Source organism: Dryobates pubescens, chromosome 11, assembly GCF_014839835.1.
Source record: "Dryobates pubescens isolate bDryPub1 chromosome 11, bDryPub1.pri, whole genome shotgun sequence".
In the NCBI taxonomy this organism is placed as follows: domain Eukaryota; kingdom Metazoa; phylum Chordata; class Aves; order Piciformes; family Picidae; genus Dryobates; species Dryobates pubescens.
In genome coordinates, this window is record NC_071622.1 from 11,796,490 (window position 1) to 11,819,999 (window position 23,510).

General features: G+C 43.4%; 1 protein-coding gene across 5 annotated transcripts in view; it reads right to left on the bottom strand.

The window, feature by feature from the left end:
• RASAL2 (RAS protein activator like 2) overlaps positions 1 to 23,510 on the bottom strand; it is a 204,075-nt gene that overhangs the window by 58,429 nt on the left and 122,136 nt on the right. Inside the window, exon 1 of one of the 5 annotated variants that reach the window (XM_054165592.1) lies at positions 19,268 to 19,443. The exons of 3 other annotated variants lie outside the window; for them this stretch is intronic. In XM_054165592.1, the coding sequence (XP_054021567.1) occupies positions 19,268 to 19,280 (13 nt within the window). In that variant the 5' untranslated portion in view covers positions 19,281 to 19,443. Of the gene's footprint in view, positions 1 to 4,946; positions 5,044 to 19,267; positions 19,444 to 23,510 lie in introns of those variants that run through there. One more of the 5 variants, XM_054165590.1, reaches the window with a different exon arrangement.

Here is a 23,510-nt window from a genome sequence, read left to right on the forward strand (position 1 = left end):
ACACATGACATCCCTTTTCTGGAACAAAATCTGCCACTGTTTCAAATGTAAACTATAGGGATGTTTGCATTTATAAATTTACCAAATCACAAAGCAGAATCAGAATTGTTTCAGTTGGAAAAGGCCTCCAAGACCATCGAGTCCAAACATCGACCTAACACCACCATGGCCATTAAGCCATGCCCACACACTTCTTGTCTTCCCACACAGGGCCTGTGACTCCAGCACCTCCTTGGGCAGCCTGTTCCAATTTCTTTCAGGGAAGAAATTTTTCCTAATATCCAACCTCAACCTGCCCTTGCACAATTTCAGGCCATTTCTTCTCCTTCTATCACCTGATACTAGGGAAGGAGAAGAGACCAACCCCCCCACCCCCCCCACTGCAACCTCCTTCCAGATAACTGTAGAGAACAATGGGATGTCCCCTCAATCTCCTCCTTACTGAACAACCCCAGTTCCCTTATCATCTGACTGGGGAGGTTCATCTGCCTGGAGACATTATGATACATTTCAAATATGATGATGCCTGGAGGCTTCTTACCAGGATGCAGGATGGGTGGGGACTGTGTGCTGAACAAGCGCTGTTATCTGTCCTAAAGCATTTACAGTTTTAACTTGAAACAAGGCACTATTAGAGTGGGATAAACCTTATACAGCAGGCAGGAAGAAAGGATATTAAGCAAATAAGACATGTACCCCTTATGGGCTGCTGGGTAATTATTTGTTTTAAAAATAAACTTAAGTAATTATCCTGGGATAAATAACTGAATCCTAGGGGGTGAAAATAAAAGAATATGTGGAGGAAGAATTTGGAGGGGGGGAAAAAAAAGTCATCTTTGCTATTGAAGATCAGTATGAATGGGACAGACAAGAGTTTCTCTTGAAGAGGACAGACAGAAGAGACCCTTCTGGGGAAGTGGCAATTGACTGGAAAGGACTAAAGGATTTCAAGGCCTCCTTCAGCACTGTTTTCTGCTCTGGCAAAAGGCCAGTTAATCTATGGATTAACTACAAAAGGAATACAGAATAAAAACCTGAAACACAAAACTTTTTGTGACAGTATTTCTTTTACAAACACACTTAAAGAAATAATGGGCTCAAACCTAGGCTTGGAGGAGTTGGAGTACTTATGGGTTTGCTGTTGGCAGCTAGTTTTTGAAGATGTTACCCACAGGTGTAACCACCAGTCGAGCAGTTCACTAGAGAGACAGGGATTTAGTATTTGTATCATGGACAACAGGAACTACAGGGCTCATGTCTTACTTTACAGAGTCAGTACACTACAGCTCTGAGCTAATACAGCAGCAAACCAAACCAAACCAAACCAAACCAAACCAAACCAGAGATAATTGCCCTTCTATGCTGCTACATGTTTACTGTTTTCTTTGTGAGTTCCTGATCACCTACCACAGCACATAAATAATGAAGGTGTTTGTTTGACCCTGATGGTTGGGTCCATCATTAGTTGATGATGTTTGACCCTGAAGCACAAGAATTCAGCATGCTCCCAGGCAGTTCATATTAGTAGAGCATATATATTCAGTAACATGGCATTCACAGCTTTGTTAAGACAAGAAGAGATTCTCTTTGTCTCATTAGGGTTATTTTCAGAGCGTTCATCTGACAGCACTAATGAGAAAGATCTCTTTGGGTGCAGGGCAATATTTACTTCTGGTTTCTGCTACCCTGGTGAACATACACACCAGGTGACAAAAGGAGAGAGACAGCAATAAAAAGCAGAAAGTTAGAAAGCATTAGGACACAGATAAAAAGGAACAACAACAAGCAATGTCTTCACAGCATCTTTCAGATTAATGTTTCCTAATGAAATTGGAAGCCTCATATAAAAATGAATTAAAATGTTAATGTTTTTGCTTGGAGTAAGGATTATCTCTCATTTGCTCACTTGGGGAGAATTCAGACTTGGGCCCAATTCACAGACTATCATAAAAAATTAATTAAATGCCTATGTAAAAAAGCTTAGGGTGAAAGCAAACTCCGATCCACTGATATGTTTTGAGTCCTGAAGTCCAAGTTTGTGTTCTGACTAAATACATTATGCAAATTCTGCAACGTATAAGTTAAAGGAGAAAATGGAAACATGCAGTGATAGCTTTTCCATATTTATCAAGACAAGTAGACAGGGGGGGAAAAAGCCACAAGAAGACACATCAGAGAGAATGCAACCAAGCCACAGCATACTAAAATGCACAGATACTACAAAGCCAGGAAAAGGAAATACAAAGGGAAGTCTGCAAAGCTCACTGGTTACAGAGCTCCCATCATCAAACACCTGCTAGATACCAATTATGATCAAAAACTCTCCCAGTCCATTAGAAGTGTTTGGAAAAGAAGATACTGTGCTTTACTAAGGATTGGGTTGATCAGACAAGTCTTGCAAGATGATCCAGGTGAATATCAAAGATGTTTAATTTACAGACGGGTAATTCTGGTGGCGTTAGACACTTGCACTGTGCTGCCACACCAAAAAAAAAGGGGGTAATTGAATCAGTGCCCAGTTCAGAAGGTGCACAGCAAGCAACCTAAATGACAGTTTAAGTCACTTAAAAGACATTTATGTCATTGATTCCTAGAGGACATTGCAGTCAGAAGGATGAGACCTAACATGCAAAGCAGATGAATACACAGAGGAAACTGGAAGGAAGGGCAAGAATATCACAGGAGATAATAATTTTTAGCCTTCAAGTACTGTCTCTCACCATTTCTTTTTGCAGAACATTCTGAGGAAACTGTACGTGGCATTTAGCGAGTGAAAGATCAGCTGTTATTGAAGTCATGCACCAGCTTTGAGGTGGGGGAACACATCTTCCACCTCTTCAAACCTGAGTCAGAAAGGGAACAGATGCATGTCCATAAACTGCTTAACATATCCGCTGCACGATGTGCGTGGCCACACAAAACTGGGAAGAGTTGCCCCTTTTTCACCTCCTCACAGATCAGCCTGCAAAGCCTCCTTCAATGGTTGACTCTCCGCACAGAGACACAAATTGCCCGGACAACTCTGCCAACACAAAAGCGGACACAAGGAGCTACTGCACATGACCTGGAGATGCTGATGTCCTCGTTAGTTCCTAATGATCTTGGGCTGCCCCTGCTAATTCAAATTACCTTGTGTTTGCTGCAGAGAGATTGCACACAGACAATTAACGCAGATCAGCTGATGCATGGTAACTTGTTCCTGCAATGTAATTTGTTTAGAGGCTTGTGACTTAGACACACATTAGTATGATATCAATATTTATTATCCTCATTATTAAACAGCAGCCTTGAGCCATGGCTTTCAAACCCAATCTTTATAGTCTCTGCAAAAGGGCTGTGAATGGAGGCATTCTCTAAGAAGCAATCCTTTTGCTGTGGTTATTGGGGTATTTTCACAAGTGACTGGCTCTTGGACGCAGCAAAGCTCAACAGCTCCTCCCAGTTCCTCTTGATGGGCCAGAAGGCGGCTCCAAGCTTCAGTAACTCTTGCTCACTAGGGCAGGATTTTGCCCCTGAGCAATCAGAATTATTGTTATGGAGACACAAAAATCCCAATGTACTGTGGACATCTGAGGGATGTCACTGAACCTTAAATAAGGCCCCAGGATTAAGACACCATTTGGGAACTGATATCTCTTGGATGCACTTGGAAGCAAAAAAATGCTACCTTAAATAGCTCAGCTTTGCAACACCCTTCAGACTCTGGGCTGAATAAATACTTCCTGGTGTTTGTGGTGTGATATTCCAAAAGAAGGCCACAGCAAGCAGTGATGAAATGTTAGCAAATCCAAATAGACTCTGTGGGAGTCTCTTCCTTTCCTCCCATGTTCTGTGCTGATCTGGACCTGCTAAGTAAGAGAAGTGCCTACCAAAGAAAGCAAACTAGCTACTGAAAAGAGCACAAGCACCCCAGGTCTGGATGGAGGATGACGAAACTGTGGAGAAATAGCTTCCGGATGGCTGTCACCTACTGACAGACAAAATGACTGACAGACAAACAAACATCCATAATAGTGACTACTGTATCTCAGGGGGAAGGAAAATATTATAGGAGATATCAACCCAAACATTATTTTAACTATTCCGTGGAAAGGGACCCACATATCAAACAGCCCATGTGAGCATCTCAGCACCTACGAATTATCAAACTAGAAAGGAAACAGACTGCATCCTGACAACAACAGAAACCATTAAGGAGAGAGATGGAATGATTTGTAGAGATGGGACTAAAAGGACAAAACCGAGTAACAGTGACATAGCAACAGCTCAAAGGGAAAAACAAAACAATAATCAGCTCCTGTGTGTGATTTCTCCTTAAAACATTTTCAACCTCCTAGTGGTATTAATGCTGGACTATAAATAAGATAATAGTTTCAATTTTCTACCTGAATGGCAGCAAACTAATGTGCAAGTATTGAGAAACAAAGCACAGAATTGTTTGATTGTGCTCCTCAATATAATTTCTGGGCTAGAGAAGTACCTGAACCTTGGACTGCATTGTTTGTTGTAAATGCATCTCCACAATTCTCCTAAGAGAAAGAACTTTCAGCAGCCTCCTCTGATTTATCTTACTGCCACCACGCAGCTGAGAAGTAAAGTTGTAGGCAAGCTGACAGAAATGAATGGAAATAGGCTGAAGACAGTGATCAGCTGGTCAAATGGCACAGAGAAGAAAAACAGAGCAGTAAGTAACATTATTTATTCCAGAAACCATTTTCTGCAGGGCACATGCCCACTTAAAACTTGACCTTTGCCCAAGGCGTTTGCAACTGTTTCAAACAGAATGTAACCAAGTTTCATTACCAATTGCATACCACTTAAAAAGCCTTTAAAAAGAAATAAGGTCAGGTAACTGAAGGGCTGAAGAAATTAATCACCAGCCAAAGTATTAAAGGCGTCCCAGTAAAGTGTTTAAAAACATAAATACAGTGAGTCCCCTACCGTACCAAGAAACGAGAGAAGGCTTTTCTCATCTTCTGTGCTGCTATCCAGCCATTCGGCCACATCCCCAGGAGAAAGAAGAGTCATTCTCCAGCCAGAAAACTTTTCCATACAGAAAACAAGAAGTGAACGAAGCAGGGCAGGGAGGGTGGGGAGGAGCTGATGGTCGTGGGATTCCAGTACTCCAGTTATTGTCTACACTGACAACATGAGAGCGTGATCCTGCTGTGTTCTCCCAACCTTACATCTGACAGCCTGTACTGACAGAGCAGGCATGGGTGGGAGCAGTTAAGTGGGATACTTGCTGTCCCTTTGTGTCAGGTTTCAGTCGAAGCAGAAACAGAAGGCAAAAAACGGGGGGAGCAGGGGAAGCAGAGGTTTTCAAATCCAGAAGAGGTCGCAGGTTATGACAGAATCAGTTTAAGTAAAAAGAAGAAATAGGTCTCAGTGCTGAAAAAGCTCAGGTAAATCAGCACAACAGCTCACCAGTTAAGTGTAATAGATCCCTATCATTCCTTGTGGTGTTGGCTTTGTTTGTAGGCTCAGGTAGTCTGCTTTATGCTAAAAGGAAAAAAACCAACCAAAAACAACAAAACAACCCAGCAAGCTTATAGGCAATTTAAACACCCTCCCCACTACGGAAGAGCCTGCGTGCCCCTGTTGACAAGCCCCTTCCTGCTCCAGCTATTACAGCAGCATCCCAGCCTTTCTTACAATGAATTTGTTCATGCAATGGCAGGTTGATCAATCTGTGAATAGGAAGCTCCCCCCCTCCCTCTCCCCTCCTCCTGCATGGCGGCGGCATTGATCGGCAATAATGGAATCTGCTCCTGACTGCCAAGAGCAGCATTAGAGAGGGGGGAACTGCTCCTCTGCTCCTCTTCCTCGGCGCACAGCAGAGTGACTGCCCCGCTGGGCTTCAGCCCGGACTGCAACAGGGCAAACAGCAACAAGGTGAGGAGAGAGCGGCATTCTTGAGGGGGGGGTCAGAGAAGTCACCAGCGCTAGCAGTCGGTTATTTATTTCACACCCACACAAAGAAAAGATAAATGGGAAATAATTCTGCTCCGTCTAGACAGCAGGCTTGCTCTGCACAGCTTCGCAATGAAGACTTGTCATTGTGACTTTACTGAGGGTCACATTTAATTGTGCAGGATTTACAGCAGATGATTTATTCTACACAAAAGAGCATTTCACAGGTTTACACATGCACAAGCAGAGACGAATCTCGGTAAGTGAGGGACTCTTGGGCCCCACAAATCAAAATTGCCTTTGTCCTCAGGGGATGGAGCTGATGCTCTGATCAAACTGCACGCTTTAAAGAGACAGCCGCCTTTTGTTCACCATCTTCTGAACTTGTCTTTATTTTAAATAATTTATACAGTTGCCAGTCCCTATTACAAACTAGGACACTTGCTGACCACTGATTACAACCCAAGCCCAAACGGCCCCAACAAACAGCCATTAGACCAGCAAAGTGAATAATTAGAAACCAACCAACAAATGAAGGCAAAAGAAAAGAAAACCAAGAGAGCTATCAAGTCCCAGCAGGGAACAAAATTCCAATTACTAAGACAAACTGTAGCAAGCATTATTTGTGCAGGGCAGGTATTTTCATAAAACACCTGCCAAGCAGGGCAGATGCTGTATGGAATTCACAATTAATGAGGGAATGTGAAACAGGAGTGAGATGCCACAGCAGCACGGAAGACTTAGATGGACATTCCTCCCGTTCACACTGAGAAAGTATTGTGTCCCCACCTTCAATATGAACATTTCCCACACTACAAAAATCCACTGATAGAAAGACACCAAGTGCATTTCCCACCTGTGCAAAAAAACAGCTGATTTTTTTATTTGATGAGCTTCTCCAACAAATTTGACTCTGTGTGGGGGAGAGTCACACTTTGTCCAACTTCTACAAGAAGAATCTTCCCTGAGTTAAGACTGTGCAAACTGATGACCTAAATCTACTTGCAGTAAGAATGCAATTAAAGCAAACAAAGAAGGAGCAAACAAACACAATCCAAACAAAGAGAGAAAGGTTTAGGCAGTACTTTTCTTCTATCTGATTGGTCAATAGGGAACAAAAATTTTTACTGCCTTCCTTGTAATTTTCAGTGAAACACGTATGTGCCCACAACTACCTGACTGTCCTTCCATTAAAACCTGGTTTAATTTGTGATATTAATGATCAGATCCATAAATAATAGGTTCTAGAGAAAACAAAGCTAAGAGTATTGATTTCCCATGACTGCTTACCAATTCTGCAGCCTTGCAAGGAGCACAGATTGCATACAGAGCCTGTTTTCCTCCCTAGCTGTGTCATCTTGTATCATAATTTAGCTTTCTTCATCCCTTTCAATGTTTTATAATGTTCATGATGACAGGGGAAGTATATTAAATACCAACTATGAAACTGGCTCATTGGAGTATTTTAATATGAGGACATAAAAAACTTTGTAAAATGCGGATGCGGAACCAGCAAAGACTTCGGTCAGGAGGATTTAACCGGGAACTGAAATGAAAGGGCTTTAAAGTTTTTCATATGCAGACCTCTCTTGTCCATTAACATTCCTGGGACAACACACAGAGGGCGAAAAATCCACATAAATACTTCCCTACTATTTATCTCCTCCATGTGTGGTTTCACAGGTCACAATACCATGCACCAAGCCTGGTGCAAAGGACATAGAATACATAGAATACATAGAATAAACCAGGTTGGAAGAGACCCTCAAGATCATCGCGTCCAACCCATCAACCAATCCAACACCGCCCAAGCAACTAACCCACGGCACCAAGCACCCTGTCAAGTCTTCTCCTAAAAACCTCCAGTGATGGTGACTCCACCACCTCCCCAGGCAGCCCATTCCAATGTGCAATCACTCTTTCTGTATAGAACTTTTTTCTAACATCCAGCCTGAACCTCCCCTGGCGCAGCCTGAGACTGTGTCCTCTTGTTCTGGTACTGCTTGCCTGGGAGAAGAGACCAACATCCGTCTGTCTACAACCTCCCTTCAGGTAGTTGTAGAGAGTAATAAGGTCACCCCTGAGTCTCCTCTTCTCCAGGCTAAGCAACCCCAGCTCCCTCAGCCTCTCCTCGTAGGGCTTATGTTCCAAACCCCTCACCAACTTTGTTGCTCTTCTCTGGACTCGTTCCAGCAAGTCAACATCCTTCCTAAACTGAGGGGCCCAGAACTGGACACAGTACTCGAGGTGCAGCCTAACCAGTGCAGTGTACAGGGGCAGAATGACCTCCCTGCTCCTGCTGGCCACACTGTTCCTGATGCAGGCCAGGATGCCATTGGCCCTCTTAGCTGCCTGGGCACACTGCAGGCTCATGTTCAGTCTACCGTCGACCAGCACCCCCAGGTCCCTCTCAGCCTGACTGCTCTCCAGCCACTCTGACCCCAGCCTGTAGCTCTGCATGGGGTTGCTGTGACTGTCAGAAGGAGAAGATATGCATCAGAACAAAAGCATGATTTGAAAATCCTTGTAAGAAAGTAAGTCAGGCACACCCCCCCCACAAGAAGACATCCAGGAAGTGTAACGTGGCAGATAGATTTAGAACCACCACTGGCATTTAGAAACACCAAACCCATCCCAGTAAAACCAGAAATGATTACAATCATCTGACCTGACTTGAAACACCTTTAGAACATCCCTGAGTGGCTCTCATCTATTCATCACATTATTTCTAGTTGAACAAAGACACATCATCTTCCAGAACAAAAGGACATCCAACTGTAAACACACTGCAGAGACTAAGTGATTCCACTCGTGCTCAGCAATTTGCTCCTTAATTCCAAGAACGAATTTATCCAGCCTCATCTCCCAGTCACTGGGCACCGGTTGATGCCTACGCTTTGACAGACTGTAATAAAACTGGTTATCAGAAACATCCTCCCTCTTACATCCTTTGAATACCTACTTTCAAACAATCACTTAAAAAAGATAAAAAAAAAAAAGTAAAAAAAAAATCCTGAAACTCCTCTGTAGCACTGATTTTACTTTTTAAACCTTTTGCTGTACAAGGAAACCAGAAACTACACTTGCTCCCCAGCTGCAGAAAGGATGTAGTGCTGCTCCACTGCTAAAGCTTGCCACAGGCATCAGAAGCATGGTGAACAGCTTCTTAAATTTGCTTTTCTCCATCTAAAAAGCAGCTCTCTTGCTCTAGAGCTTTCAAGAAGTCTTGTCCAAATTTTCCAGGAGAGGCAGTTTTTGAGCAAAGCTGCAAAATGAGCTTGAGAGGAACACTCAAAACATGACCAACTTATTTTCACGCTGCAAGACCTACCTAGACCAGGAAAACTGGGATGTTGAACCAATGCAGATAGATGCAAATTGGTCTATCAACCAGAGGGGAAGTATGCAAAATATGAGAATACAGAAAGGTGGGAGACATCAGTGAAGGAGTAATACAAATAACTAACTAACAATCAATCAATAAACAATCCAGGTGTAAGAAGCAGCTCATCTCTGCTTTGAGAGACTGTTTTCCAAAATTAGCACTGGTAGCCACACATAATAGCAGGTAAAAACATCAAAAAACTCCTTCAAAGTGTTGAGGTGCATCTCCCTCACCCCTCAGCTGCAAAAGCAGACGAGTCCACCAAGCTGAAAATTAAACCAAGCCCTTATGTTTTAGCACCTCTTATATAAAGGAATGGATTGAAACTTGTGTACCTCCCCAACGGGTGATTCTTTGCATCACCATCAGTGAATGAGCTCCTGCTCTTTTCTGCACCTGTCAGAAATGTCACCCTCCTACAGTTTGGAGTCTGAAACCTCAGAAGCTAAGCAGCTTTGCCATCCCATGGATTAAAAAAATCAGCATTCTTGATCAGTGAAAGGAGAGAGAAGCCTGAGCGCTCCAAGTTCTTCTGCAGGAATTTTACTATATTATAATTCATAATATATGCAAATAATAGAACACAGATGCCTTCTGATGCGGATGCTTTGTAAGCACAAAGTCACACCAGTGTTATAAATCATCATGTATTAATGTGCTCTGCATGAGGCACTTAGAAGAGGAGGAAAAATGGATCTTGCACTAGGGATGGAGTTTTGACGGACTGATTGATGGATATTGCTACAGTCAGTATACGATGTCTTCACAGTAATAGACATCAGACATTATACACCCAACTCATTCCTATTAAAATGTTTTACACTTAATTTAGGAGCAAATAAAGACAGGATATTTGTGCACTCCCTTCAGAACTGGGCTCAGTGGCTTGTGAGAGGGCAATTTTTTTCCACATAAAGCAGGAAGGGACATATAAAATAACTTGCCAAGGTTGTAGCACTAGATAATCCATATGAGACAATAAACATCCACTTCTCCAACTCCTGGATCAATGTCATATATTCCAGACAAAACTACTCAGAGAATCCCAGCGTGATGGGGGTGGGAAGGGACCTCTGCAGATCATCCAGTCACCCAGAGAAGGTTGCCAAAGATCACAATGGTGGGTTTGAAATCTTTCCGGAGAAGGAGACTCCACCACCTCTCTGGGCAGACTGCTCCAGGGCTTCAGCACCTTCACAGCAAATAAGCTTTTCCTCACGTTTAAGTGAAACCTCCTGTGATCCAATTTGTGCTTGTTGCCCCATGTCCTATCACTGAGCATCACTGAAAAGTCTGGCCCTATCCTCTTAACACCTGCCCTTGATTTCATAAGCATTAATAAGGTTCCCTCTCAGTCTTCTCCAGGCTAAACAGCCTCAGGTCTCTCAGCCTTTCTTTGTTAGAGAGATGCTTCAGTGCCCTCATCATCTCCATACTGGACTCTCTCCAGTAGCTCCTTGTCTCTTGAACTGGGGAATCTCGACCTGGACATAGTACTTCATATATGGCCTCACTGGGGCAGAACAGAGAGGGAGAAGAACCTTCCTCAAATTGCTGGCCACACTCTTTTTAATGCACCCTCACCTCTATACCTGCCCGATGGGAAATCAGAAAAGTTATCTGAGTCCTATTGCCCCAGAAATATGCAAAGCAGTAATAACTTTCCAATTCTATTCAGTGCCACAGCACAGAACAAGGCAAGTTAGCTTGAAACTAAGTTTCCCAGACATCTAAAAATGTCAGCTCTGTATGCAAAAATCTCTGCTTCCCACAGGAAATCATTTTAAATGCCTATCTGTAATGACAGGCATTTTGCTCTGAGGAGTGGTATTACAATGTAAGAGCCTTGTAACCAGGCTGTAATCTAGTTCAAGAGCAACCAGATGGACAAGGCCGAGTACCTACTTGTGTTTTGCGCAAGGATTCACAATTATTTTGTGACAGGGATAACTTTTTGGCTTAAGCTACATAGGCAAAACCAGCATGCAATACCGTGACACAATCCTAGGAATGAGCCATGAGCAGCACAACAGAATCATTCTCATGCAATGTGAATCAATAGCAGGTTTACATCAGACATGAAGATGTGGAGAGTCCTAGTGGAGCATGGCAGAGCGTACAGAAAGCCCTTCTTGTCACCAAAAAAACCCCCAACCTGAGGAGCTCTCAGGTTTCTCTTTAAGCTGGTTCATTCTGTTGTGGAAAGTGAAACTGTGCTGATGAAGTACCAGCCCACACGTTATCGCCTAGTATTTTGTCCTTTTCATATTGCTTAATGAAGTGATTTTAGCACAGTCAGTGATATTTAGCACTCCCTCTCAACAGCCCTCATCCAGCTGAAGATGACAACCTCTACATGCCACAGCACTGATGCAATATTATCTTTTACCAGGGTAGTAGTTCCAGAGTGAACACCACTATCCTTCCAAATCCAGCTGGGAGCAGAGATGTTAACCTAGTGGTTACTCAGGAGGAAGGCAGAGCCAAGAAATTCCTAGGTAACAATTGCTGGAGCAATGAGGAATCCAGAGGCAGCGAAAGCTGTGCCTGCTGACAGCCTGTAAAGATAAATAGGGACAGAAGGGCTCAAAATGAAGGTGGAAGAAAAAAACCTTGAGATTCTCTAGTATATAATAATGCAGGCTCCATTGTGCAGCTGATATTCAAAACAATGTCAGGAAGCTATTTCCACTTTTGGTTTTGGCAGGGCATTGGAGACAAACAGGTCAGCAACTGAAATGAGAATTTAAACTCAACCTGAAAGGGTTAACCATTACGAAGCTCTTCCATGCCCACTGAGCCTCTCTAGAAGAATCATCTGGCCTCTTGGCTGGCTAGTCACACTTCACCTTTGTGGAAGCTGAGCAGCAAATTATTTCTATAAACACTTCAAAACCTGTGTCTTTAAATGTGTAGGTCTAGTCCTGGGCCTCTCAGACAAAATTCACTCAAGTGAGAAGGATGTTAAAAGTTGGCTTACAGTTCCCCTGCAATATAAAGATCTATCTAACCACCTATATGAATGCAATCCATGCTTCTAAACCTTTTCCATAACAGCAAGCTGTGTCTTGAGAGAGCTCCCATTACAACATTTCCTTGGTGCATATGAACTATTTTGAGTTCACATAATAGTTTATGATTACAGACATTTTTCAGGTTAAAGGGAAAAAAAAAGCTGTCAGAAGCCTACAAAGCTACTTGCTGAGGAGCTGAATTTTAAACTACTTTTAAAACAAGTCTTTAACTTCTCCATAATACTTTCTTCCTGAACTAGAACAGGGTGTCTGCCCCAGATCACTCTCTCAATCCCAGTATTATGTTTTCCTGGCAAAACTGGTGCAAGACTGTAATGCTGTAGGGGCTGGAGATGAATCCTCCATGCTGCTGACTGTACCCACCCACAAAAACAAGTTTTGCTGAGTCCAAGACTAAAGACTCCTATACTGTTTTCCTCCAGGATGTGCTAATAAAGAGATGCTTGAGGAGAGCAGGGAGATTGGGAGTCGAACCATCAATTGAAGATCAGAGTGAACAAGTTGTACCTGCACCCACACCACACAATGTCCAGTGCTGTATAAGAAAAGAAACTTGGCTCTATCTAGAGGACAAGGAGGTCAGAAGAAACCATCATGCTGCTCATGTACAGCAAGAGAGATGCAGTCTTTGATGATCTTAAATGACTGTAATTGAAGAATAGGCAAATGATTGTGGTTTTGGATCTTCGGCATGTTAACCTTAAGTAAGCCAGCTGCAAAATCAGAACTAGCAATAAGAAAGTTTTACTGAGACAAGTCAAACCATGTTGTTGTCCACTTTCCCATGGAAAAATACTTTGCCAGCATTACCAAACTGACCTAACCATAAGCACTAAGAGCTCAGATATGAGTATTTCTGCTAGGGAGAACCACTGGGTTTTCAGAACTTCACTGAAGATGCAACCATGTTTGTCGTTTTCACACCAGCTTAGTCAGTACCCAATCCAACTTCAGGTGTCTTCATCAGCACAGCCAAAGGATTCAGCTAAATTATGCTGATAGCAGTATGGTAGTTTGTAAGTATTTATTAATGACTACTCTGAAAGACAAGCCAAGACATTATTTACAGAGTCATCGACTCTGGAGTGACTTCCCAAACTGTGAACCATATGCCTCATGTAAACAGACATCTTGTATTCAAGTATGAATACAGGCAGCTATGTATTTAAGGAGCAGTATGTAAAGGGTATTTAATTTCTGGGGCTGGTATTCACACAATGACTTTTTTCCCAAGAATGCATTCATGAAGAGTAACTTCTATATGCCTGCCCTCTGACCAAAAACCACTTGGTGTTCAAAACAATAACTAGAATGAAAACATCCTGAAAACATGGAGCTGTGAAAACAAAATAAACCCCTATAGCAGAGATTGATATGGAAGCCCTTACTCAGTAACACTGGGAAAAGGGACAGCTTGAAATTGATGGCGTCTCAAGCAATTCAATTCAGAAGATTATTTTGGAGCCAGCATCTTTGCTAGAAATTTTATGTTAATTCTGAAGCAGTTTGGCATTAGAAATGTTACTTTAATGCTAAGATTGACAGAAAAATAAGGAAGCCCCAAGAGATGGCAAGACCTTCAAGAATGGATGAGGAACACGAAGAACATCAGTGATTTGGGGGCTGATCCTGCACCGACTGAGCCCAGTCACACCACCTGCTTCAGACATCTGAAGGTCCAGCACAGAAATCCAAGAGCTCTTCCAGCTTTTAAAACAGTCTCAAAGAGGAATGGGGAGTGATTCTTTGTAAACTTCCATGTTCTGAGGCCTGAAATTACCAGTGTCTCAAGAGACTTAGCATCACATTGTTGTACTGAACAGGAATTTCCAAGAAACTTCAAATATAAGTACAGCTTAAACATAACCAAGGCAAAAGTAAACAAGAAATAATATTATTTTTGCAGAGGTACTGGAAGGTAAATAGCAAAAACTAAATACAAGTATTTGCTGACCAAAAAAGCTGAACAAAGCAGGAGTGCAGCTTCCTTCCCTCTAACCCCCAGACCTGCATAACCTAGTAGTAGTCCTAGGAAAATCAACATTTCTAAGTAAGGAAACTTTGTTGACTCTACTTCCAAGTCTCCAGATATTAAGAAGAAAAACACAGAACTGCCCAGAAACCACACTGCAGGCAGGTAGTAAGCTGAAGCACCCACTCCTCCCTGCCCTATCTCTAAAGGCACAACTCCTGCTTAAGCAGTTCGGGTACAGCACCACTGATATTTTACAGATGGTCTTGAAGGCGTGTCAGATGTTATCTGTTCTAAATCATTATAAAGAAGCTTTATGAGAAAGACAGACAAGGAGAAGCAATTTGCATCTGATGGATTTATCAGAAATTATACTAGAACACCCTGGATAAAGTATGTTCTAAACAATTCTTCCAGTGTTTCTAATGTGACTGATAGGGACAGGTACAGTACGAAGGGTCAGCAATCTGGCAGGTTGTTACCGTCCTCAAGGACTCAAAAGCTTGATCCTTTACACTTCAAGATGGTCATGTGCCATGAGAGAGAGAGAAACCAAGCAGGCTGGTTTCTGGGGAAAGAGGATGCCTTGCACTAAGCCTTGCACTGTCCACCGAGCTGCTGTTGGGACAGCAAAGCACTTGCCCGTGAATGCTGCAGTCAGGCATGGAAAAGGAAAATAATTTTTGGTGTTTGCTCTGCAGGTTACAATTTGCATAACTCTTGTCTTCACAAGTGCTGAATTTTGTCCAAATTCCAAAAAAAGACAAGTGAAAGTAATTGATTAAAGTTTTGTAAGCATGTAGTGGCTAGTAATATATCACTCACACATTACTTTCTGGCCTACTGTTTTCTCTTGGAGTCTCAATCGGAGGAGGGAAACAGCCAGGAACGATTTTTCTCACTTAAACTAAATTTCGGGATGACATCTCCAACAAGCAAACTAAAGAACAACTTAGTGAAGGCTGGAGTTTGGGTGATTGTTGGTTTGGGAGGGGTTTTTTTTTGGCCTTTTGTGACTAGACATGACCACATAGATAATAGAGCTACAATTCCGAGAAAAACTGTTTCAGCCAAGAGAGAACTAAACTGTTCAGTCTGCAGCTTTCTGGTGCCATCAGACCCACACAGATGGCTCCAAAGTATTTTGGGAAGCAATCCAAAATGATCAATACATATATCATATTCCACTGACCACACAACTTCTTAAATTTCTGGTCAGATCACCTAGGAATTGTCACACCATGCCATTAAGGTAAGCACTATTTACCTGCTTCCTACAAGATTTGGAGCAAAGTAACAGCTTTATGTAGTGCTCCCACAATGAGTTCAACTTGCTTGTTTTCAGCACAAACTAAATACCAGTGATTCTTGCAGAGCAGGGTTGAGGGTGCTGTGCCAACAGGGAGCTTTACTCCACCCTGAGGTCACTGCTCACTCCCTTTACATGTCAAGAAACCGCAGCTTTGCCGACATCATCAGGTGGGAGTTGAACTCTCCTTGACTGGCACAGAGACATACACACACGCACAAAAAAGAAACTAACTCACAATAACTTGCATTTCTAACACCAGATGGACAGAAAACCACCACCAAAACACGTGTCGGTGTCCAGCAGCCCAAAAGCATGCAGCTTGCACTTACCAGGCAGGCAGCAGAACAGCAGGAGCATTCTGGAGAACATGTGGTTATGAGCAGCAATATGATTTCCTACCCCTGCCTATGAATCATGCGGTCTCCCTCCCTCTTACTACTTAGAGTTCCACCTGTGTTTATAGGAATACAAGGTTAATCTCTGTGTAAGCATCAAAATAAGGCAACTGCCAAAGCCCAAGGCCTTTCCAAACATGAGATATCTGTACGAAAAAGGCAGTACATGGAAGGGTTTTCAAACTGTTTCCAAATTAGGGACCATATTTAGTGGTGAAGCAATGAAACCCCGCAAGGTAGGTGATTCTGTGCTTCAAGGAATTGTTACAAGGACATACCAAGTCCTCCATCTTGTGGACACAGGCTTAATTTCTGACTGACACATTATCTTCAAGATTTGTCTTGGACACCGGCGAGAGTTACCCTGAAGAACAGAGCTGACATTTTACGAGTGACCTAGGACATACCAGGACAAGGCTTTAAAAGCATGAATGCCATGGAAGCTGGCACTGAAATTGCACTGTGTTTTGCACATTTGGCATTTTCCCTATAGTCATTACCCCTGGAAACAAACAAATGTGGGGACAAGTATGGCCTCTACTCTAGGAAAAAGAGCAGGCCCTTCACAGTTTGAGTGCGACTGAGCATGAAAATCTGGCTGAGGCCTACTCCAAAAAGGATCAAAACAAGCAGGAAAATGAAATTACACCTCCCCCACCCCCCATTATGTTCAATTGCCTCTTTTCTAAGGCAGCCAGGCAGTTTGACTGCTTATGGTTGGTGCCAGCTCTGAAGGTTGCCCAGAGGCCAGCCCTCAGCACAGAGCAGAGCTCCTCTGAGAGGCACCTCCTCTGAGAGGCACCTGCCTCACACTGTTTCCCTCCTAAAGTCCCTGCCAAGCCCCGACCGAAGCTATCATTGGGTTGGAAGGGAGTTTAAAGACCATCTAGTTCCAACCCTGCTGACATGGGCAGGGACACCTTCCACTAGACCAGGCTGTTCAAAGATCCATCCAACATGGCCTTGAACACCTACGGGGACCTCCCTGGGCAACCTGTTCCTGTGTCTCACCACCCTCACTGTCAAGAATTTCTTCCTCATCTCCAGTCTACATCTGCCCTCCTCAAACTTAAATCCATTACCCCTCATTCTATCACAGCAAGCCCCTGTAAAAAGTCCCTCCTTATCCTTCCTGTGTCATCTGCTCAGAGAACCAGCTATTACACAGCCCAAATTTTTACAGTCATGTTTACCAGAGCACCATTTCCCATCAAATCCATAACATGTAGAGTCAGAAGTCTGTTAACCATTTAACATGTGGAGATGATACTGTTGAAACTGTAAGCACTGAATGTAGTTGCACCACTTGCTTGCTGGCATCTTGTGCAGATTTCCCTTACTAGAAGCGGTCACCCATATATGTGGAAAATGAAATGGATGGGGATCATTAGGTCTCCCTTCTGCTATTGGCTCTGTTTCGATTTTCACCATTATTAGCTCTCCTAAAACACATTTGCTCTGTCTGACACCAATTAGCCAAGAAATCTAGATAAAAGGAAGTGTTCCCCTTTGTGGAGAATTAAAGATTTGAAAAGGTACATACCTCCACAGGCTGGCAAATGAATCTGCCTCTTGATGCCAATGAGCCATTTACAAATGCTGTCCATAGCCTGTATTTTGCTGCATCACAGAATTCTCTGACTTCCAGTATCACAGAGCTGGTGTGATACTTACTCCCAGACATGAGAAAATGGCAAGGAGAAGGTCAAACCTCAGTATACCAGAATGCCCCTTTCTCCTGCTTATATACAAACAAAACTGGTTTGTTCCCATGAGCTTTAAAGAGCCATGACAGATCTTTCTGACAGAAGTCACCTCAAGTATTCGTTACAATTACATTGTTTTCCCCTCCCTACAGATCTGAGAGAAACAGAGCACCCACAGAACAGCAGATAAAACTGGGCACAAGATGAAGAATTTGCAGGAATGTAAGTTGCTGCTCACGTCTGTCTTCCAGAACTCTCCACTATTGTATTTTTAATTCACTACCCTATTAACATGGTAATTGTATGAAAGAGTCCCCAAAAGAGTCAGGAAATTCTAGAGGGTGCCTCCTGGTAACCACCCCAAAATCACCTAAATGAAACTTTGGAGGGACAAGGACTGTGTTGCCTTGAGCTTTGCTGATTAGTTTGCCAAAAGTTTGCTTGTTTTCTGAAACATGTTTGTCAAAAAAACCCAAACATAAACCACCAAAGCTAAGGCAGAAGTTTTTCATTTTCTGATCATGTAATTCAAATGCAGCTGCAGAACAATCTCATTGGTTCAGGCTAACAAAAACAGTCTTTCCAAGTCAGCAAATTAGTATTCTCCCTGGCTTACAGATGGGGAAGAAAATGACTAAGGAGAACTTTATAATCAGTACCTGTTAAAGGATGTTTCTGAGGTAGGAAAAAAATTAACTGGAGATTTTATTCCTGGTTTCCTTAGACGACATTTATTGCTTTTGCAGCTACTGAAAAATGCTTAAAAGCATGACACAGAAATGCTTTCCAGCTTGCTATCACTTTAGCAATACATTTTAAGACAAAAGCTGCTAGAAAAGCAAGCAGCATTACTAAGGCAATGCCCTTTATATTGAAAAGAAAACAAATCCTCCTTGCTTTTATGAGCAACCTGTAGGATTCCCTGAACTGCTTTGATTTACCATCACTTGCTGGAGGACAGGAAGCAAGGTTGGCAATATCGTATGCTGAAAACATCACCCAATGCCAGCCACAGGCAAACACTGAAAAATATTTCCACAGAGTGCCCTTGAAGAATGATGTCTGACATCAGCCAGAAATCCAATGTCATAGAGAAACGTACTTAAGTTAGGTAAGGCTTTCAGGGAGAGGGGGAATAGTAAACCTAATCATTAAGTAGTGATAAACTACACTTTTCACTTGGAAATCCACTAGAAAAACTTGTTTCTTGTCTTTGCAGCTATGTGATGTTTGAGTGCTAATATGTCATTTCTGTAATAGTGAGCAGGAAAGTACCAAAAATCCACTTTTCCACTCATCACATTAAATCCATGTAAACATGTCTTTAAAAAACACATATATTAAACTGAAATAACAAAGAAAAGAGTTGATATGCACATACAACACAGAAAAAAAACACCCCAAACTTGAACTTTCTAGCTGCTTTAAATGTAGTCACTTTAAATACCCAGCTAAACACCTATGTGCTTCCTACCCAGTCCCGCCTCACTGAAAATATAGCAGCAATCCAGTCCCCTATTTGCATGGCCCGTGTCAGGAGGGATCTCACCTGTGAACTGCATTCTGTGGTAATCCTAATACCTCTACCATAGTCCTCCCACCATGCCAACCAGAAAGGCAGCGTCGCCTCTGCGCTCTCTGCCTCAGACGGTTTGGAATGCAGAAAAGCCAGAGCCGAAGCCCGCCGAGCGCAAGGCTCCTCTATTCGGCTCCTCTATTCAGCTCCTCGGCTCCAGTTGAACAATAGCCGCCCCTCGGCTGCTCGCCTTCCCTCGCCGCGGATGGGACGGGATGGGACGCACGCCGGCCGCCTCCCCGGCAGCGACACGATCTACCCGGGAAACGTAGACACTTCATTTTTCCTGTCCCAAGGGAGGGTGGGTGAGCTGAGAGACAGCGCAAGCACTCGGGGTGGGGTGGAAGGGGGTGTGGGCAGGAGGAGATTCCTGTTAAGCAAAAACACTTCCAATGCTGAGAAAATTCAGGGATTTCAAGCAGCTGACTCCCAAGTCTAAAATTGGCTACAGGGAAACTTAAGAGGCTGATCTCACTGCATACACTGTCCAGGCTACAAGAAGCCAGTCAAGACGAAAACATGGTTTTGTCAGCTGAACAAGGAACTACATCTGCATGTGTCTGACAAAACTGCACTTTATTTGAAAATGTTACCCTACTTCAAATGTTTCTAGGGCTTAGCAAATAACATGGCACCAAAAAAGCCCTGGGGAGTTACATAAACAATGGGCTTCCCCCCCATCTTTGCTTCTTGCACTGACTGTTGATTTTCTTTCTTCTTTAAACTACATCTGAGACCCATGGCTTTGAAAGCAAAATGGTGAGGTCCAATTAAAAAAAGCAAACAAACAACTTCTTTATTTTACAAATGCTACAAGCTTAACTTCCAGGCATAGCTCCAAAATACAAAGACAAAAGCTGCTCTTTAAGGTGCAGAAGCAAAACCCTATGCAGTTTGGTTATTGCTGCTATTACAGTGTCCCTTACACATTCTAAGGCCCCTCCTGAGAACAGCATGTCAAGCAGGATCAGTTGAAAAGTTTTGCTTCCCAGCAGATCCCACCTGCCAGTCAGGGACCAGAGCAGACAAGCACACACACAAGAGGAATGCAAAGTTGCTCTGCCTGTTGCGAACAGGCTGAAATTGTTCACCAAGAGCCAGGGGGCTGCATGGTCGCTCCTACCTTCCGCAGTTCTTGAAAGAGAGAGTGTGTGAGGACCTACTTTAATTTTGCCACTTGTTTGCATCACAATGTTCTCCTCTGATCCAGCTATTTTCCCACTAATGCTACTCAGCATCTTTTTTTCTTACTGGGTTACTTAAACTGAGCTTCTGCACCTTCTCTTAGGCAACAATCTCCCACACCCTCACAAGGGTTTCTCCTGCAAGAAACAGCAGCTTTGCTCACCCTACCCCCTGCTGAGGCTCACGTGAGAGATCTGCGTGAAAAGCAGCTCAGAGCCCTTGGGAAAAACTTGTTGAATGCATGCTTAAACAATACTGACTCCAAAATAAATGACAGAAAATTATAATTACTCCCTCGCCCTCTAAAGCCAATCACCAAACTACACGCAGGGATCCTGCACAAGATTAGTGCTGGAACAGAGTAGCAGCTCAAAAAAGATACTCCCCCTACTCTCCCCCCCAAAAAAAAATCCCATCACTAGCAGCACCACAAAAATAAAACTACAAAATGAAACATGAAATGAAAGACAAATTGGTTTGACCTGCTGCTTAGAAATGCTTTAATTGCTAGAAACAGCAGAGCAAAAGGGTCTCAGGATCTCAGCTGAGACAGATCCTGCAAAGAAAGCAGGAGCAGCTTCTAAGCGATTGCAATCTCCTCTCTCTCACCACTGCTGCTCCGCAATAAACCAGATACTATGGTAATTATACAGCACACTTCATTCCAGAGCACTGTACCAACTATGTTTGCAGCACCACAGAAAAGCATCTCTCTGGAGGGTGGAGCAACATCAGACAATTCATGTACAACCACAGGGCACGATAGAAAAGATGGAAAAATGAAGGACTGGGACATTAAAGTTCTCTGTACAGCCCTTCAAAGGGTTCTACAGCTTTCATGGGCAAATCCTGGCTGTTTTTCTTAAGTTTGTCTGATTACATTTCTGGGGTTTGGTATTTTTATTTTCACCAAGTACTTAAAGAAGCCCAGAAGAAATACGGGGACAGACTTTTTAGCAGGGCCTTTTGTGACAGGACAAGGGGTGATGGGTTTGAAATGAAAGGAGGGAGATTTAGACTAGAGAGAAGGAAGACATTTTTTACACTGAGGGTGGTGAGACACTGGCCCAGGTTGCCCAGGGAGGTGGTAGATGCCCCATCCCCAGAAACATTCCAAGGCTCTGAGCAACCTGCTTCTACTTGCAGATGTCCATGGTGACTGAAGGGGACTAGATGACCTTTAAAGGTCCCTTCGCACCCAAAACCAGTCTGTGACACTACAATCTTGCTTTTTCATTTCACATCCTGTAGGAATCCTCTGCTTTTAAATCAGGTTCAAACAGAAGAGTTAAAACTTTGTATCCAGTACTGAAATAAGGCCTGTTTATTCCAAAGAAACCACTTTTAGTGACTTGGGAAGGTTCAGTTCTGGTTATCTGTTTTTGTCAACCCTAAAACTTGCTGTACTGACCTCAAAAATAAGATCTCTGAAGTGCTAAAGGAGCTGTCAGCTCAAGCACATACACCTGCAAAAGATTTAGGAAGAGACAGTGAATCGGGACTGTATCACAGTATCACAGTACATGAGAGGTTGGAAGGGACGCCTCAAGAGATCATCAAGTCCCACGCCCCTGCCAAAGCAAGATCACTTAGGGTAGCCTGCACAGGAATGCATCCAAGTGGGCTTAGAAAGTCTCAAGAGAAGGAGACTCCACAACCTCCCTGGGCAGCCTGTTCCAGTGCTCTGTCAGCCTCACTGTAAAGAAGTCTCTCCTCATGTTAAGGTGAGATCTTCTATGTTAAAGCTTGAACCCGTTGTTTCTTGTCTTACTAGTGTGCATGACTGAAAAGAGATTGCTCCCCTCCACTTTAGAATAGAATAGAATAGAACTAACCAGGTTGGAAGAGACCTTTGACATCATTGGCATCCAACACCATCTAAACCATGGCACCAAGCACCCCATCCAGTCTCTTCCTAAACACCTCCAGTGATGGTGACTCCACCACCTCCCTGGGCAGCCCACTCCAACGGTCAATCACCCTTTCTATGAAGAACTTTTTCCTAACATCCAGCCTAAACCTGCCCTGGCACAGCTTGAGACTGTGTCCTCTTGTTCTGGTGCTGGTTGCCTGGGAGAAGAGACCAGCTCCCACCTGGCTACAACCTCCCTTTGGGTAGTTGTAGAGAGCAATAAGGTCTCCCCTGAGCCTCCTCTTCTCCAGGCTAAGCAACCCCAGCTCCCTCAGCCCCTCCTCATAGGGCTGTGCTCCAAACCCCTTCCCAGCTTTGTTGCCCTTCTCTGGACAGGTTCCAGCAAGTCATCTTTTCTAAACTGAGGGGCCCAGAACTGGACACACCCCTCAGATATTTATACACATTGATGAGATCCCCTCTCAGTCTTCTCTTGTCCAGACAAAACAGCCCCGGGGATCTCAGTCTCTCTTCACGGGGGAGACGCTCAAGTCCCCTAATCATCTCTGTGGCTCAAAATATCAAAATGCATTAAAAAAAAAAAAAAAATCAGAGAGGAAAAGGCAAACCATACAAGTACTTTGAAATGTTCTAGAAATCTACTCAGTTTCAGGAATTTGAAATGCAATTTGTGAAGTCTAGGAGTAGAAGTTGTTTCCAAAAGACTGTGACACTGAATAATGATTATAACCCTGCCTGATATTACTGCCACGTGACTTGTGTTCAAATAACTGATCTTCTGACACATGCAAGATTCTCATTAAAAAAGGCCTGTTGAATGGGATGAACAGGAAGCTGCCTGCCAGCAGCTCACAAAAATATGCCAGAGCAATGAGTTAACCACTTCTTGGCCAGCTCTGCTGCTTCTCTTCAGACCTTTACAGCTTCTGACTCTGGAGGCAGCTGCTGGAAGAACCTGTTTGCAGGGCAGAATCACAGAATGGCTCAGGTGGAAGGAACCTCTAAAGTTCATCTAGTCCAACTCCTCCTGCAGTAAGCAGGGACATCCTCAGCTAGATTAGCTTGCCCAGAGCCCTGTCGAGCCTCACCAGGAATATCTCCACAGATGGGGCCTCAACCACCTCCCGGGGCAACCTAAATCTACTCTTCCCTAGTTTG